Below are 18,206 nucleotides of genomic sequence, written 5' to 3'. Positions count from 1 at the left end.
CATTAAAAGGAGGCAGAAAAACTCCATAAGAAACATTTCCATGAAAAAAAAAAAAAGGCCAGCAAGTATTGGATGTGTAAAGATAAATTTTTAAAAATGAGGATGTTGTTTTGTGTCACTTTAAGGATTTATGAGACTTAAAAGCTTTTGGTCATCAAATAGATATTTAATACAGAAAACAATGGCAATACATCTGCTTTGCAGCACTAGGATCCTCAGTTCCAGTTTGGGGGTTTCCTCTGAGTATTCTGGGTTTTCTCCCACACTCCAAAGACGTGTAAGTAATTTAACTGGGTCAGGTTAAAACTGACCCTGGTATGCCGTATGTATGTACACTACCGTGAATGTGAAATATGCTGAAAATTAGGAATGCTTTCAGAAATACAGGTAGAAGTGTTAATACTAGTTTATTTTTATCAATTAAAACGGAAAGTAAATGAGCAGAAGATAAATCCAAATTAAATCAATATTTGGCGTGACCACCCATTGACTTCCAACCAGTATCAATCCCTCTTGGTACACTTACACCGTTTTTGAAGGAACTCGGCAGGTAGGTTGTTCCAAACATCTTGGGGAACGAACCACAGATCTTCTGTGGTTGTAAGCTGCCTCAAATCCTGTCTCATCGTGTAATCCTAGACACACTCCATAATGTTGAGATCAGGGCTCTGTGGGGGTCAAACCATCACTTCCAGGACTCCTTGTTCTTTACACTGAAGATAGTTCTTAATGACATTGGTTGTATGTTTCGGGTCATTGTTCTGCTGCAGAAAAAAATTGGGGCCAATCACACTCCTCCCAGAGGGTATGGCATGATGGATAAGTATCTGCCTGTATTTCTCAGCATTGAGGACACCCATCATCCTGATTCTCTGCCATGCTTCACTGTTGCCTACAGGCACTCAATACTGTACCTCTCTCCAGCCCTTCAGTCTAGAGCACCTGTTGCCATTTTTTCTGCACCCCAGTTCCTACGTTTTTGTGCATAGTTGAGTCGCTTAGCCTTGTTTCCACATTGGACGTATGGCTTTTTGGCGGCAATTCTTCCATGAAGACCCCTTCTGGCCAGACTTCTCCAGACAGTAAATGGGTGTACCTGGGTCCCACTGGTTTCTACCAGTTCTGTGCTGATGGCACTGCTGGACATATTCCGATGTTGAAGGGAAGCATGATGTGTCTTTCATCTGCTGCCTTAAGTTTCCTTTCTTAATCACTGTGTCTACAGTTCTCAACATTGCCTATTTCTTTGTGCTTCTTCTAGCTTGAACAGCACATTTTAAAACCCAATCTGCTTTGAAATCTTTGCCTGGGAGGGACAATGCTGATGCAATATAACTACCTCGAGTCTTGTTGCTGCGCTCACTCTTGTCATGGTGTATGACCTGTGACATAAAACTGTCTTCCATAAATTCACCTTAGTAGCAGAGTTTGGCTGCTCCTCACCCAGTTTTAAGCCTCCCACACAGCTGTTTGTTTCAGTTAATGACTGTGTTTCAACCGGCACATGAAATTAATAACCATTAGCACCTGCTTTATATAACTGGTTAATCATACACCGGACTCTAAACCTACACAATCCCTGACTTTGTGCAAGTGTTGTAAATTGATAAAAATAACAATTGAAAAATATATTTTTGAAACTATTCTTACTTTACAGCATTTCTTCACACCTGCCTAAAACTTTTGCACAGTACTATATGTACTGTGTGTATTGGAGATAGGGAACTTAAATTGTAAGCTCCTTGAAAGCTGAGAAGGATGTGAATGTGCAATTTGTAAAGCTGCATACATTTTCTGCACTATATAAATACAAATATGAAAAAAATGTTATGCACCTTTGCAATATTTATTCTTTTGAATGGACCATTTTCAAGAGATTGTCATCATGAGATCAAATGCCACAGGTAGAATAACTCTTCCATCTTGGAAAATCGTCCCTACATTCATATATTCTGTGCCTGTCCCTCCTGCTAACTCCCCCGCTGCTGTCAGCATTAGACCAGATTAAACAGAGAAAACATATCATAAGAGCCAAGCTTTCATTTTCCTTTTTTCAGACCTCCTGTATTCTGCTATGACAGAGCAGATGAGGAGGAGGGGCCACTGAAAGCAGCAAACGCTACAGACGAAGGGGCATCGTAAGCATGTTCACACCAATCTCTGCGATTTGGGGGCCATATTACATGATTATATTAGAGGCAAATTCAGAGATGTTTAAAGTGATTGTAAACTTTTTTTTTATATAATAAACATGTTATACTTGCCTGCTCGAACTCAGGTAAGTATAAGGGGGGCTGGGTGGGCTACTGTGGCACAGAAGGCTTTTTTTTGCCTTAATGCAGAGAATGCATTAAGTTAAAAACCTTAAAAACTTCAGCCCCGGAAGAATTTACCCCCTTCCTGACCAGGCCCCCACGCCGATCGGATTCGATCAAAAACCGATCAATTCCCAGGCCCAGGCCAATGGTATCTGGCCTGGACCTGGCGATCCGTCCTGACAAATGAGATCCTTCCCCTGTCTGTGTAACTGTAAACACTGACAGGGGAAGTGATGTCATCTCTCCTCGTGTCGGTCTTTTCGTTCCGGACCGAGAGGAGAGAAGACATACAAGTAAGCGCACCAACACTACACTGACACCAGGTCACGTAGGCACACAATTCACCCCCGAGCACCCCCCCCCCCCATTTAACCTCTTCACCACTTGTCACTGTGTCACCCAGTACAGCAATCAGATTTTTTTTTTTTTATCGCTGTACTAGTGTCATTAGTGACACTAATCAGTGTTAGGGTATATAGTATTAGGCTCAGATAGGTTTAGGGACCCCCCCTAACCCCCCCAATAAAGGTTTAACCCCTTGATTACCCCCAGTCACCTGTGATCACAGTATAAGTGTCACGGGTGACGCAGTTTAGCTAGATTTTTACCCAATAAAAAGGTTTAACCCCCTGATCACCCGGCGGGTGATCAAAGTTAGGTTTTAGCGTCAGATAGCGTCTGCGTCACCCCAGGCAGCGTCAGATCAGTGCCAGTACCGCTAACACCCACGCGCGCACCATACGCCTCCCTTAGTAGTATAGTGTCTGAACGGAACGATATCTGATCTGATCAGATCTATACTAGCGTCCCCAGCAGTTTAGGGTTCCCAAAAACGCAGTGTTAGCGGGATCAGCCCAGATACCTGCTAGCACCTGCGTTTAGCCCCTCTGCCCAGCCCAACCCAGCCCACCCAAGTGCAGTATCAATCGATCACTGTCACTTACAAAACACAACACACATAACTGCAGCGTCTGTAGAGTCCCTGCGAAAGCTAACAGTTTTTTTGGTAATGTTTGAATCAGTTGCTAACAGTCAGGAGCTTTTGTACCTGTGAGTCTCACTACTGTACCAGTAAATTTAGAACCCAAAATGGCAAATCGAAGGTACAGTAGTGAAGAGGCCTACACGTTTCTGAGCATGACAGATAGTGAAGAGGAAGTCTGTCAGATTCAGGCTCAGAATACAAACCTGTAGACAACAGCAGCACCCTGACAGATAGCTCTGGCGATGGAGTTGTGGTCCCTGCCAAGGTCAGGCGTACCAGACCCCAATCTTCTTCTGCTGCCGTTGAGGTGCAAAAACCACAGGTCCCTTTTATGGAGCAGAGAGCCAGTACTAGCACTGCTATTCCTTCTGGTGAACTGGCAAGCACCAGCGGCCTAGTACATCCTGGTCGTAGCATCCAGCACTGCAGTAACACTTGGTGACGTGCAGTTCAAGCTGACGAGTTGGCTAGCAACAACTAGTGTCCCGCAGCCTTCAAGAAGAAAAAGACAGGCCCATCGAGCCCACAGTGCCCTTCCTGCTGCATTCGCCAATCCTAATTGGGAACCCACCACTTCTGCAGCACCCGTACTTCCTCCATTCACTGGTCAACCCGGAATTCAGGTGGAAACAGTTGATTTTACGTCATTTGATTTTTATTCGCCGTTTTTCACCGAAGATCTCTATAGCTCTATTGTGGACAAAAGCAATTTATATGCTGGTCAATTCATCGCCGTTAATCCCCAGCTGACCCTTACCAAAGATTGGAGACCAATTACGGTATCCGAATTTAAGACCTTCCTGGGCCTATCCCTCCTCATGGGCATAACTAAAAAGAGTGAGTTGTGGTCATATTGGTCCACTGACCCAATTCACCATATGCCCGCGTTCTCTGCCTCCATGACCAGGACACGATACGAGCAGATCTTGCGGTTCATGCATTTCAATAACAATGAACTCTGTCGTCCTCAGGGTGACCCTGAATTTGATCGGCTCTACAAAATTCGGCCCCTCGTAAACCACTTCAACCAACGTTTTGCAGCCTTGAGTCCCTGATTACGTTTTCTGGCCGCTTGTCATTCAAACAGTATCTTCCCAGCAATCGTGCCAGATACGGGGTCAAGATGTATAAGCTCTGTGACAGGGCCACAGGCTATACATGTAGTTTTATGGTTTACGAGGGAAGAGATAGTTCCGTTGAGCCGGAGAACTACCCTGACTACATAGGGAGCGCTGGTAAGATTGTGTGAGACTTGGTGTCAACCTTATTTGGAAAGGGGTACCACCTGTATGTGGACAATTATTACACAAGCATGCCACTTTTTAGTCACTTGTTTGATCAAATTGGCGCATGTGGCACCGTGCGATCTAATCGCCGGGGCTTACCCCAGCGGCTTGAAGATTCCAGTCTTAGGCAGGGGGAGAAAGCCTGCTTGAGATGTAATAATTTGCTTGCTGTGAAGTGGAGGGATAACAAGAATGTTTTTGTTCTTTCCTCCCTTCACGCAGACTGTCAAAATTACTACGGCGACTGGTGTTGTGGAGAAACCCCTCTGTGTCCACGAATATAACCTCAATATGGGAGGGGTGGACCTCAACGACCAGTTGTTGGCGCCGTACCTAATTGCCCGTAAGGCCAGACGCTGGTATAAAAAAAGTGTCTGTATACTTATTTCAATTGGCTTTGCTGAATGCTCGTGTACTATACAGAGCTTCAGGATGAACTGGATCCTTCCTTAAATTCCAGGAAGAGATCATCAGAGCCCTTCTGTTTCCAGACGGTGTTCTGGCCCAACTTCCCAACGCAAATGCAGTAAGCCGGCTGCATGAGAGGCATTTTCCACATGTCCTCTCTGGTGCCCCTACCCAAAGAACACCCCAAAGAAGATGTCATGTCTGTAGCGCGGATTTAGGCATGACACCCGCTTTTATTGTCCCTCCTGTCCTGACCAACCTGGTCTTTGCATTGGTGACTGGACTGTTTTGAACGCTATTACACACTAGTTGAGTATTAGCGTAGGGTACAACACCACACAGTCATAGGTACACGTACACAGGGTCTTGAAAGATGTGATGGCCATCACATTTTGAGAGACCCTAATCTGCAACGTTTAGTTTATAGTTTTTTTTTTTTACAGTTTTTATAAAAGTGAAAAAAAAAAAAACCACACACAAAAACACAAAAAAAATAAAAAAGCGAAAAATAGTTGTGGCTATATTTTTCTTCTCTCTCTCTCTCTCTATTGTTCTCTCTCTTATGTTCGCTCTCTACTTTCCACTCACTATTCTACTCGCTCACTATTGTTCTATATCTATCGTTCTCTCGGTTTTATTTTTACTGTTTTTTATTTTTACTGTTTTATTGTATTTGCTTTGCAGGTATGGTATGTTATACTGTAATGTTTGTTTTATTGTTAACCATCATTTGCTTAGCAGGTACGCTATTCAGCTGCAGGATTTATTTATCTTGACAACAGTGTTTGCTCCAACGATAGATAAAGCCGTGACTCCAGCGCTGTAGGAGGTGATTTCACCACCACAGTTAAAAACAAAATGGTGCATGTATGCCCATCATTAGAAGTGGGTGGATGAAGGGAGGTATTCTAATGGTGGGCATACCCACCGATCAATCACTTTTTTTCGTTCAGCCCACAGGCTGCATGAAAGAAAAAAAAAAAAAAAAAAAGAAGATTACAATATATGCCCAAAAAGTACCAGCAATGTACTGGTATGTTGCTGTATTCTGAGTGGTTATACCAGAATGATGCCTGCGGGTTTAGGTATCATCTTGGTATCATTCTTTTCAGCCAGCGGTCAGCATTCATGTAAAAGCAATCCTAGTGGCTAATTAGCCTCTAGACTGCTTTTACAAGTGGTGGGAGGAAATGTCACCCCCTCCCACCATCTTCTATGATTTTCTCTGGCTCTCCTGTCCCAACAGGGAACCTGAGAAAGCAGCTGGTGGTCCCGCCAGATGACCATAGAGCTGATCAGAGACCAGAATGGCTCCAATCATCTCTATGGCCTAAGAAACCGGAAGCTACGAGCATTTCATGATTTAGATTTCGCCGGATGTAAACAGCACCATTGGGAAATTTGGAAAGCATTTTATCATACGGATCTTGGTGTGGTCAGATGCTTTGATGGCAGAAGAGAGATCTAGGGTCTAATAGACCCCAATTTTTTTTAAAAAAAAGTACCTGTCACTACCTATTGCTATCATATTTACATTCCCTAAGATAAAAATAATTTTTAAAAAATGAAAGGAACAGTTTAAAAATAAGATAAAAAAGCAAAATAAAAAAAAAAAAAAAAAAAAGCACCCCTGTCCCCCCCTGCTCTCGTGCAAAGGCGAACGCAAGCATCGGTCTGGCATCAAATGTAAACAGCAATTGCACCATGCATGTGAGGTATCACCGCAAAGGTCCGATCGAGGGCAGTAATTTTAGCAGACCTTCTCTGTAAATCTAAAGTGGTAACCTGTAAAGGCTTTTAAAAATTTATGTAATTTGTCGCTGCTGCACGTTTGTGTGCAATTATAAAGCATGTCGTGTTTGGTATCCATGTGCTCTGCCTAAGAACATCTTTTATATTTCATCAAACATTTGGGCAATATAGCGTGTTTTAGTGCATTAAAAATTTTTTAAAAAGTGTGTTTTTTCCCAAAAAAATGCGTTTGAAAAATCGCTGCACAATTACAGTGTTAAAAAAAAATGAAACGCCCACCATTTTAATCTGTAGCGCCTTTGCTTTAAAAAAATATATAATGTTTGGGGGGGTTCAAAGTAACTTACTTACATAAAAAAATATTTTTTTTTTTGCAAACAAAAAGTGTCAGAAAGGGCTTTGTCTTTAAGTGGTTAGAAGAGTGGGTGATGTGTGACATAAGCTTCTAAATGTTGTGCATAAAATTCCAGAACAGTTCAAACCCCCCCCAAATGACCCCATTTTGGAAAGTAGACACCCCACGCTACTTGCTGAGAGGCATGTCGAGTCCATGGAGTATTTTATATTTTGACGCAAGTTGCGGGAAAAAGACAAATTTTTTTTTTGCACAAAGTTGTCACTAAATGATACAGTCGGGATGGAAAGAAAGTATTCATATCCCCTTACATTTTTCACTCTTTGTTATATTGCAGCCATTTGCTAAAATCATTTAAGTTCTTTTTTTTTTCCTCAATGTACACACAGCACCCCATATTGACAGAAAAACACAAAATTGTTGACATTTTTGCAGATTTATTAAAAAAGAAAAACTGAAATATCACATGGTCCTAAGTATTCAGACCCTTTGCTGTGACACTCATATTTAACTCAGGTGATGTCCATTTCTTCTGATCATCCTTGAGATGGTTCTACACCTTCATTTGAGTCCATCTGTGTTTGATTATACTGATTGGACTTGATTAGGAAAGCCACACACCTGTCTATATAAGACTTTACAACTCACAGTGCATGTCAGAGCAAATGAGAATCATGAGGTCAAAGGAACTGCCTGAAGAGCTCAGAGACAGAATTGTGGCAAGGCTCAGATCTGGCCAAGGTTACAAAAAAAAATTCTGCTGCACTTAGGGCCCTTTCACACTGGGGCGGGGTCAGCGGTAAAGCGCCGCTATTATAAGCAGCGTTTTACCGTCGGTAAAACTGCCCCGCTAGCAGGCGAGAAAGGGTTAAAAACCACCGGAAAGCGCCTCTGCAGAGGCGCTTTGCCGGCGGTATAGCCGCGCTGTCCCACTGATTTCAATGGGCAGGAGCGGTATATACTCCGCTCTTTCACCGCTCCGAAGATGCTGCTAGCAGGACTTTTTTTCCTGTCCTGCTAGTGCACCGCTCCAGTGTGAAAGCCCTCGGGGCTTTCATACTGGAGAGACAGCAGCGGCTGTTTCGGGTCGGTTTGCAGGCGCTATTAGCGCAATAGCACCTGCAAACCGCCCCAGTGTGAAAGGGCCCTTTAGGTTCTTAAGAGCACACACAGTGGCCTCCATAATCCTTAAATGAAAGACGTTTGGGACGACCAGAACCCTTCCTAGAGCTGGCCGTCCGACCAAACTGAGCTATAGGGGGAGAAGAGCCTTGGTGAGAGAGTTAAAGAAGAACCCAAAGATCACTGTGGCTGAGCTCCAGAGATGCAGTTGGGAGATGGGAGGAAGTTGTAGAAAGTCAACCATCACTGCAGCCCTTCACCAGTCGGGGCTTTATGGCTGAGTGGCCCGGCGGAAGCCTCTCCTCAGTGCAAGACACATGAAAGAGGAAAGCCCGTATGGAGTTTGCTAAAAAAAAACACCTGAAGGACTCCAAGATGGTGAGAAATAAGATTCTCTGGTCTGATGAGACCAAGATAGAACTTTTTGGCCTTATTTCTAAGCGGTATGTGTGGAGAAAACCAGGCACTGCTCATCACCTGTCCAATACAGTCCCAACAGTGAAGCATGGTGGAGGCAGCATCATGCTGTGGGGGTGTTTTTCAGCTGCAGGGACAGGACGACTGGTTGCAATTGAGGAAAAGATGAATGCGGCCAAGTACAGGGATATCTTGGACGAAAACCTTCTCCAGAGTGCTCAGGACCTCACACTGGGCCAAAGGTTTACCTTCCAACAAGACAATGACCCTAAGCACACAGGTAAAATAACGAAGGAGTGGCTTCACAACAACTCCGTGACTGTTCTTGAATGGCCCAGCCAGAGCCCCGACTTAAACCCAATTGAGCATCTCTGGAGAGTCCTATAAATGGCTGTGCACCAACATTTACCATTCAACCTGACAGGACTGGAGAGGATCTGCAAGGAGAAATGGCAGAGGATCCCCAAATCCAGGTGTGAAAAACTTGTTGCATCTTTCCCAAAAAGACTCATGGCTGTATTAGATCAAAAGGATGCTTCTACTAAATACTGAGCAAAGGGTCTGAATACTTAGGACCATGTGATATTTCAGTTTTTCTTTTTTAATAAATCTGCAAAAATGTCAACAATTCTGTGTTTTTCTGTCAATATGGGGTGCTGTGTGTACATTAATGAGGAAAAAAATGAACAAATGATTTTAGCAAAATGGCTGCAAAATAACAAAGAGTGAAAACTTTAAGGGGGTCTGAATACTTTCTGTCCCCACTGTATATTGCTCAAATATGCCATGGGCATATGTGAAATTACACCCCAAAATACATTCTGTTGCTTCTCCTGAGTATGGGGATACCACATGTGTGAGACTTTTTGGGAGCCTAGCCACATACAGGACCCCGAAAACCAAGCACCGCCTCCAGGCTAAGGGTGTAAATTTTTGATTTCACTCTTCACTGCCTATCACAGTTTCGGAGGCCATGGAATGCCCAGATGGCGCAACCCCCCCCCCCCCTCCAAATTACCCCATTTTGGAAAGTAGACACCCCAAGCTATTTGCTGAGAGGTATGGTGAGTATTTTCAGGACCTCGCTTTTTGTCACAAAGTTTTGAAAATTGAAAAAAGAAAAAAAAAAAATACATTTTTCTTTTCCTTCTTCATTTTTAAAAACAAATGAGAGCTGCAAAATACTCACCATGCAAATAGCTTGGGGTGTCTACTTTCCAAAATGGGGTCATTTGGGGGGGTTTTGTGCCATCTTGGCATTTTATGGCCTTCAAAACTGTGATAGGTAGTGAGGAGTGAAATCAAAAATTTACACCCTTAGAAATCCTGAAGGCGGGGATTGGTTTTCGGGGCCCTGTATGCAGCTAGGCTCCCAAAAAGTCTCACACATGTGGTATATCCGTACTCAGGAGAAGCAGCAAAATGTATTTTGGGGTGCAATTCCACATATAACCATGGCATGTGTGAGCAATATATCATTTAGTGACAACTTTTTGTAAAAAAAAAAAAAAAATTTTTTTTTTTTTTTGTCATTATTCAATCATTTGGGACAAAAAAATTAAATATTCAATGGGCTCAACATGCCTCTCAGCAATTTCCTTAGGGTGTCTACTTTCCAAAATGGGGTCATTTTGGGGGGTTTTGCACTGCCCTGCCATTTTAGCACCTCAAGAAATGAGATAGGCAGTCATAAACTAAAAGCTGCGTAAATTTCAGAAAATGTGCCCTAGTTTGTAGACGCTATAACTTTTGCGCAAACCAATAAATATACGCTTATTAACATTTTTTTTACCAAAGACATGTGGCTGAATACATTTTGGCCTAAATGTATGACTAAAATTGAGTTTATTGGATTTTTCTAATAACAAAAAGTAGAAAATATTTTTTTTTCAAAATTTTCGTGCTTTTTCCATTTATAGCGCAAAAAATAACAATCGCAGAGGCAATCAAATACCATCAAAAGAAAGCTCTATTTGTGGGAAAAAAAAAAAAAGACACAAATTCCGTTTGGGTACAACATTGCATGACCGCGCAATTAGCAGTTAAAGTGACGCAGTGCCAAATTGTAAAAAGTCCTCCGGTCATTGAGCTACCAAATGGTCCGGGGCTGAAGTGGTTAACTGCGGCGGCTGGTCCAGAAGCGGTTAAAGTGGATCTTCACTGCATCTGAGCACCACAAGCCAAAAACACTATTGAATTAAATTGTAATATTTAAAGCAAACTCCCCCATCGATCCAGGTGCTTTATTTCACTTCGAAAAATAACCCCTTGCTTTTCTGGCTGTAGCCATCATGAGTAAGGGCAAATGATTCATGTAGCATTTACTTCCTGGAATTGATCTGCCCTTATCTCAAGCACGCATGCAGGAGAGTGTGCTTAGCTGAGAAAACCCCTCCTCCACTCCTCTCCTCCTGAAGACTCCTGGGAGGTATGACATCATTTGCCTGAGCAAGAAATCAGGAAGTAACTGAAGAAATGTAAAAAAAAAACAAACAAAAAAAAAAAAAACACACATAAATAGGATAAACTTTTCTATTTACTATTTCTAGCAGCATGCAAATTAAAAATAATTCATGTTGATTGGGAGAGTAAAGTTCCGCTTTAATCCTTTAGAACCACATGCCATGCGATTACACTAAATATATTATGTAATTCTATTCTAGGCAATTCACTCAAAGCACACAGTATTTATACCCATGTTTAGTATATCCATAAACACACATATTAGGGTGTGGGATAAACAGAGGATACGCTGCACACAGGTACCTAGCCAATGCATCTCTGCCTACACTGACGTGCCACAGCTTCTACAGAGGAAAATGGGAGCTGCCAAAGTAGATTTAAAGCTCCATTAAATGTCATTTCAGAGTTTATTTTCAGTCTTTACAAATCCGCAGCTTTCATTAAAAAAAAAAAAAAATACATGGTCACCTTGCCCCTTCCCCCTCTAGTTAAGGCTACAGGCATCTGTGCTTACAAATGTTTCACAGTGATCCCCCAGCGATTCAGCTATAGAGGAATCACTTAAGATGCGTTTTGTGAAGGCAGCAATATTGCCGGCAACAAATGCTCTTCATTTAACTCTATGGCTTAGCTACAAATCGCTGAAGGAGAGTGATTTGTAGCAGAGCACAAGCCAATGTTGTTGCATCATCTCCAACGACTCTAGTGATTACATTGTTAGCAGCAAATAGCTGGTAATCTTAATCTTTGCCACTAAACTACCTCTGCCTAAAGGTGACTACACATTATACAATTTTCTGGTACAACTTTCCTTTAGATTTACCAAAACCATATAATATGAGTTCAAACCTAAACACTTTCAATTTGTATGCAATCAGGCGGACCCTAGCACTACACAGTTGAATGTAAATCTATAGGAAATTGAACAATAAAAATTGTATAACGTGTAGCCAACCATAGATCGATCGAATCTCGGCCAGTTCAGCAGAGACCAGCCAAGATTTGATCCATCTCTGGCCAGGTTAGTTGTACTAAAGTCGTTTCATCAATTAAAAACTTTCGTTGCGTCCTATTCACACCACAACAGAGTAGAGAACAGCAGAGAAATGCATTATGTCTCCATTTTTTCTGCACCACACTGAGGGCTCTCCTGAAGTTTGCATCTGCTTTCACAAAATTAAATGAATGTCACTTTGTGACTTTTTAATAAAGTATTAAAAAAAAAAAAAAAAAAAAAAAAAAAGCTAAACAGTGCCTTCAATTTAAAAATGACTAACTTATGTAAAAAAAAAAAAAAAAATCTATATACTTACCTGTTTTTAGCCCACTCCGGTCCAGTTATATAATTCCGAGTCAGCCAGCAGTGGCTGCAGGGGAGAAGAGAGAACCACCCATAGGCTCCGTGGCTCATCCGTTGTCAGAGCTCCTTCCTCCCCTGCAGCCACCGCTGGCTGACACAAGGGAGTCAGATCTAGTGGCTGAACTAGAGCAGACTGAAAATAGGAAATGTATATACCATACATCTTTCCTACACAGGTTAGTTAGCATAGGTGTTAGGAGAAGAGGGAATTTTTTAGGGCTAGTTAGGTTTAGGCTGGAAATTTGTTTTAGGTGGGTGGGGGTGGTGTTAAATATGGTTCAACTGTGTGTTTTTAACACTCCTTGAACCACAAGTGTAACTGAGCCCCATAGAAAGGCGATCTGTGGCAATAATGTGCTCTAGAAATGATCTCAGGCGTTCTCTGAACTCCTTTCTTGCTGAACTCCGGCTCTTAACCTCCCTGGTGGTATGATTATGTCAGATTTTTGCGTCTCAAAGCGGTACAATTATTTTGCATGGAAATTTGGCGTTTTATATTGTAGGCCTGTAATTCTTAGCAATAAAACACTTAAATCTGTCCAAACAAGAGTCTAGTAGATATCCCGGGTATGATGAAGTTTGAAACACAAAATAATAAATTATAATATAATAGATAAATATAAAAATTATAATATAATAATAATAAAATGAATTTCCCCACGATTCACTATCACTCAATTCTGCAAGTGTTCTAATTTACTATCACTGTTTTCTAGCTGGTCTAAAACCACTTTTGACATAAAGATACATACAGAAAAGATTCCCCTGGGTGGACTTTCAAGGCACTTAATAATGTCCTATATAAAAAATATACCGAAGTATGCAACAATATAACAGTAAACAAATTTTATTCATGAAAACACAAAATTAAAAGATATTAGCGAAACATTGACATGCCCACGGCCCACCTCACTGTTTACATGACGCACTGAGGCCAGGTCATTCCCACCCCACAGCTCAACAGAGCAAGGCTTGGTTCATATATATGTGAATCGGATGCGTTTTAGCCTTTAAAAAAGGGGGGGGGCTTGGATTCAGCTAGAAAGGAGTTCAGAGGACACCCGGGCTCATCTCTCTAATGTGCAGCTGATGCTGGATTGCACGCATGCAGACAGGAAATAACCAAGACTAAGCACTAAGGAGAGGTTCACATCGATGCGTTATTTTTAGTGTGTTTGCAGATCCACAGAAATGCATTACAATCCATTTAACTTTATTTCCTATGGGTCCCGTTCACATCTATGCAGTTTCATGCAATGTGTTTTTTGAAAAAAATGGAGGAACTTTTTTAAATGCAGCACGGTGTGTTTTTGGCTCCATAGGCGTCAATGAAATGTACATGCATTTTTGATGCAATGTGTTTTTGGTACATTTTCCTGCATAACAAACACCTTCTCCTAGCAACATCAACACTTCTCAAAAGCACGCTGGATAACACATCAACCGCACATGAATAGATGTGAATCTAGTCTAAAGCTGGCCATACACCATACAATTTTCTTATTCAATTTTCTTTAGATTTACCTTCAACTGTGTAATAGAATGGCCTGCCTGATTGCATGCAAATTGAAAAAGTTTAGGTTTGAACTCCTATTAGATGTTTTTGGTAAATCTAAAGGAAAGTTGCACAAGAAAATTGTATAATGTATGGCCAGCCTTAGATATAAAGCAAGCCATTAGGCCCCTTTCACATGATCAGCTAGCCTGTCCGTTCTTCAGGCGGATCCGATCGGGCCACCCATTGAGTCCTATGAGAAGGGGGAGATGTGTCCGCTGACATCTGCTTGCCATCTGCACCAAGATCCACTCAAAAGAGACGGATGGTGATACATTCGCCATCCATCCAATGGATCGAATGAAAACAGGCAGGCGGTCCGTTTTTATCTGATCTCCCCATAGAGGAGAGTATGGCTCTGACAGGTCCGTCTCTGCACAGTGAGCCTGAGATGGACCTATCACTTGCCTGCTCAGTGGGGATCAATGGAGCGATCCCCGCTGAGCTGGCAGAGTCCGTCAAAACAGATCCACCCCGTGTGAAAAGGGCCTTAGTGTTGCAGCAATACCGATATCAGTGCAAATAATAAGCATTTTCACCAGTACTTGAACTCGTGCAAACGCTGATACTAAAACTGATACCTTCAAGTCCACAGACTGAGTTCACATATGTGCGGGGCCGGTTTCAGTGTGATTTGTAAAAAGAGTCCGGTGCGGTTTCTTTCAGCGGTTCATGTGCAAATTTTTAAAGTGCATGACACTGGAAATCGTACCTGACTTGTTTTAAAATCGCACTGTGGCTGACCTGCACATATGTGAATCGGCTCCATAGAAAGCCAGTTTGGTTCACATGTCATGCAAATCTGTCACAGATTTGTAACTATTATTATTATACACAATTTATGTAGCGCCAACATTTAACGGAGCACTTTACAAAGGAGAGGGGGGACAGCACAATTACAGTACAGTTCAATACAAAAGGGACAGGAGGGCCCCGCTCACAGAGCTTACATTCTAAAGGGAGAGGGTGGTGGTACAAAAGGTAAGAGCCCTTTCACACTGGGGTGGGCGGCGGCGGTAAAGCGCCGCTATTGTAAGCGGCGCTTTACCGTCGGTATGCGGCCGCTAGCGGGGCAGTTTTACCCCCCGCTAGCGGGCGAGAAATGATTAAAAACCACCGCAAAGCGCCTCTGCAGAGGCGCTTTGCCGGCGGTATAGTTGCGCCGTCCCATTGATTTCAATGAGCAGGAGCGGTGAAGGAGCGGTATACACTCCGCTCCTTCACCGCTCCGAAGATACTGCTAGCAGGACTTTTTTTACCGTCCTGCCAGCGCATCGCTCCAGTGTGAAAGCCCTCTGCACTTTCGGGTCGGTTTGCAGGCGCTATTATTAGCGCAATAGTGCCTGCAAACGCCCCAGTGTGCAAGGGCTCTAATAGGAATGAATTGATGGGGGTGGCTATAACTATAGGTAACAGTAATTAGTAACGACGAGTACTTGGGGAAAAAGTATTGGTATTTGTACTGGAAAAAAAAAAAAATGGCCTCCCTATTGGCCATACATGGATTGAAATTCATCTTCCTTGCTGAACTGACCAAGATGCGATCCATCTATGGGCAGGCTGATTGTACCCAAGTTGATCCATCAATTAACCAGCCTGTGGAATTTCTTTACATGCAATTACGCCTATACAGTAGCTGCTAGCAGTAATCATTGTGTTCTGCTGGCTAGTAGGGCTCCCCCCGCCCCGCTGGCAGAACAGAAAAGCACTGTGGGAGGCACTCTCCTATCAACACTGACTGCGTTGATTTGGAAATCTAGCGATTTTCTTTCCTTCCAACTATTGGTGCAAGGCAAGAAAATAGAATAATCTATGGGCTGCTTAAAAGAGAAGTATGGGTTTGGGGGTTTTTCTTCCATCATACTTACCTAGGTGGATGCTGCATCTGTCCCCCCGGCGCCTCTACACTGAGAACCGAGCGATCGAACACTGCTGATGGCTCGGTTCTCTCACGTCCCACCTCCCTCTGCTCCTCCACGCTCAATGGAGCGCTGAGCTGTGGAGGGGCGGGGAGAGGCCATCTGAGGCTCTCAGCGGCTCGCGGGTATCAGTCCAGGCATCTGGCGGATCCAGACTTTATGGTCGTGATGACGCGGTGCCTGGACTGATTTCTGTGACGTCAGCCAAAAACAGGTCACAGGAGTGCAAAACGAATTGCACTCCTGTGACCCATAGGAGAAGCCCAGCCTAATGAGTTTTGGCTGGACTTCTCCTTTAAGGCTGGGTTCACATATATGTGAATTGGATGCAGGTTTTCCCACACCCAATTCACATGAAAGGCGAGTGGGACCGGCTCTCAATGGAGCTGGTTCACACAGGTCTGGGGTCTGCATTGCAAAAGAGTCCTGTGCATTTTTGGGTCCAGTTCAGGTACAAATTCAGGCAAAAATTTAGACCCGAATCTCACCTGAACCGGTGTACAGAAACGCACCGGACCCCATGCTGTGAACTGCGGCTGTACACATGTGGGGGTCGGGAACTAGAGCACAATTGCACCGCTTCTTCGCCTGCAAACAAAATGCATGGGGGTGCCGTTCATTCTTAATGGGTCTCCTATGCATTGGAAAACGCAGTGCATTTTTGAGTGCGTATGGCGCAGCTGCCCTGGTTTGGAAAAAGGACCTTTTTTTCCCTGCAGGTGCAGCAACCTATTCTAATGAATCATGTGCAGTGCCTGTGCAAAACGCAGAGGTGTGAACCTAAGTCAGGTGTAATCGGGGACCATGAAAGTGGTGTAGGATATGCAGAGTCCTCCGGAGGGGGTTGGGATCCTTCTAGTGTCAGAAGTTGGAGCTCCTCATTCTGAGCAGACAAAAGCACCTTACACCCTCCCATGGATCCCATAGAGAAAAGGAGCAGCACAGGCAACAGAAGGCAAAACAAAGGTCACCTATGCTGACAAATAGAAGCCAATAATCCCCAATAAAAGCTGGATGTGGCCCAGGCCTGTCCTTGTACAGTATGCACACAGCAGAGCTCCAAGGTTGCTGAATGTGTCACCATGGGGCCTGTGCTGGCTGTGGGGACACTTGGCTGACACTGGTATACAGTATATACAGTATATACACCCCCATTGCATGCTCTGTCATCCATGAGCAGCCTCCACCATGCACACACATAGTAAGTGAAGAAGGATCTACAGACTTCCTGTGTCCCCTTCACTGATATGGGGACACCCCCAGAATGGCTCTGTGCCCAATGTCCCCTCCCCCTCATTCATTTCCAGTAAGATGAGCAGTGCCCCCTCAGTGACCCCCCGGGGCTCCTTACCTGTGCCACTGAGCTGGAAGTCGAGGGTGTTTTGTCGCACTGCTGCCATAGTGAGCTAGAGCCCTGTGCCATGCCTGGGGGAGGCGGCCGCTGCTTGCTGCTACACTGGCCTGTGTCACAGACAGACTGAGAGTGTCTATAGAGAGCCGTACAGAGCCAGCCCGGTGTGTGTGTGTGTGTGTGAGGGAGGAGGAGGAGGAGGAGCCTCCCCCGCTGCCCTATAGACGTGCGGCCTTCCTGCACCGCCGCTTTCCCAACACTAGAGGGCGCAGCAGCTGCCAGCCACTCACAATACTACAAGAGATCAGCAGGTTATGACAGCAGCTCCAAAAATAGCCACACGTGTATCATAAACATGGATTTCTATAGGAATACAGCTAAACAATGGATAGAAAGCATAGTAGGGACACACCAATCACCAGGCATGGTCAGCCCTATCACGTATTTCATTGAAGGTTTCATCAAGGCACCATCATTTCTGCATTCCGGGTTGCGTTTCTGCATGTGCATTTTTAATGCGTTCCAGTGCCGTCTTTGGTGCATTTTTTATGCGTTCTGATGCATGTTCCCCTGTTTTTTGGGCTGGTTCACACACATTCTGCATGCATGTTTTTAACATATTTTTGATGCGCTCTGGTGCGTTTTTGATGCATTCCAGGCGCTTTTTTTTCTGTTTTTCTTTTCACTGCATGTTTTTGATGCATTTTTTTTTACAGTGTTCCAGTATAGTCCAGTGCAGAAAAAATGCAGCATGTTCTTCTTATTATTATACAGGATTTATATAGTGCCAATAGTTTGTGCAGCGCTTAAAGCGAAGTTCCACCCAAAAACGGAATTTCCACTTTAAGGGAAGGCGACCCCCTGACATTGCACATTTGGCATATCTTTTTTTTGGGGGGGGGGAGCGGAAACCCT

General features: G+C 43.6%; 1 protein-coding gene across 1 annotated transcript in view; it reads right to left on the bottom strand.

Moving 5' to 3' along the window:
• The window catches only part of SMS (spermine synthase), a 333,972-nt gene extending 316,470 nt beyond the window's left edge, over positions 1 to 17,502 (bottom strand). Inside the window, exon 1 of the mRNA XM_073616503.1 lies at positions 17,292 to 17,502. Within this exon, the coding sequence (XP_073472604.1) occupies positions 17,292 to 17,340 (49 nt within the window). The 5' untranslated portion in view covers positions 17,341 to 17,502. The remainder of the gene's footprint in view (positions 1 to 17,291) is intronic.
• Between the last annotated feature and the right edge of the window lie 704 nt (positions 17,503 to 18,206).

The sequence above is a fragment of the Aquarana catesbeiana genome, linkage group LG02 (genome assembly GCF_042186555.1).
Source record: "Aquarana catesbeiana isolate 2022-GZ linkage group LG02, ASM4218655v1, whole genome shotgun sequence".
Taxonomy (NCBI): domain Eukaryota; kingdom Metazoa; phylum Chordata; class Amphibia; order Anura; family Ranidae; genus Aquarana; species Aquarana catesbeiana.
This window is presented reverse-complemented; position numbering and strand designations above follow the sequence as displayed.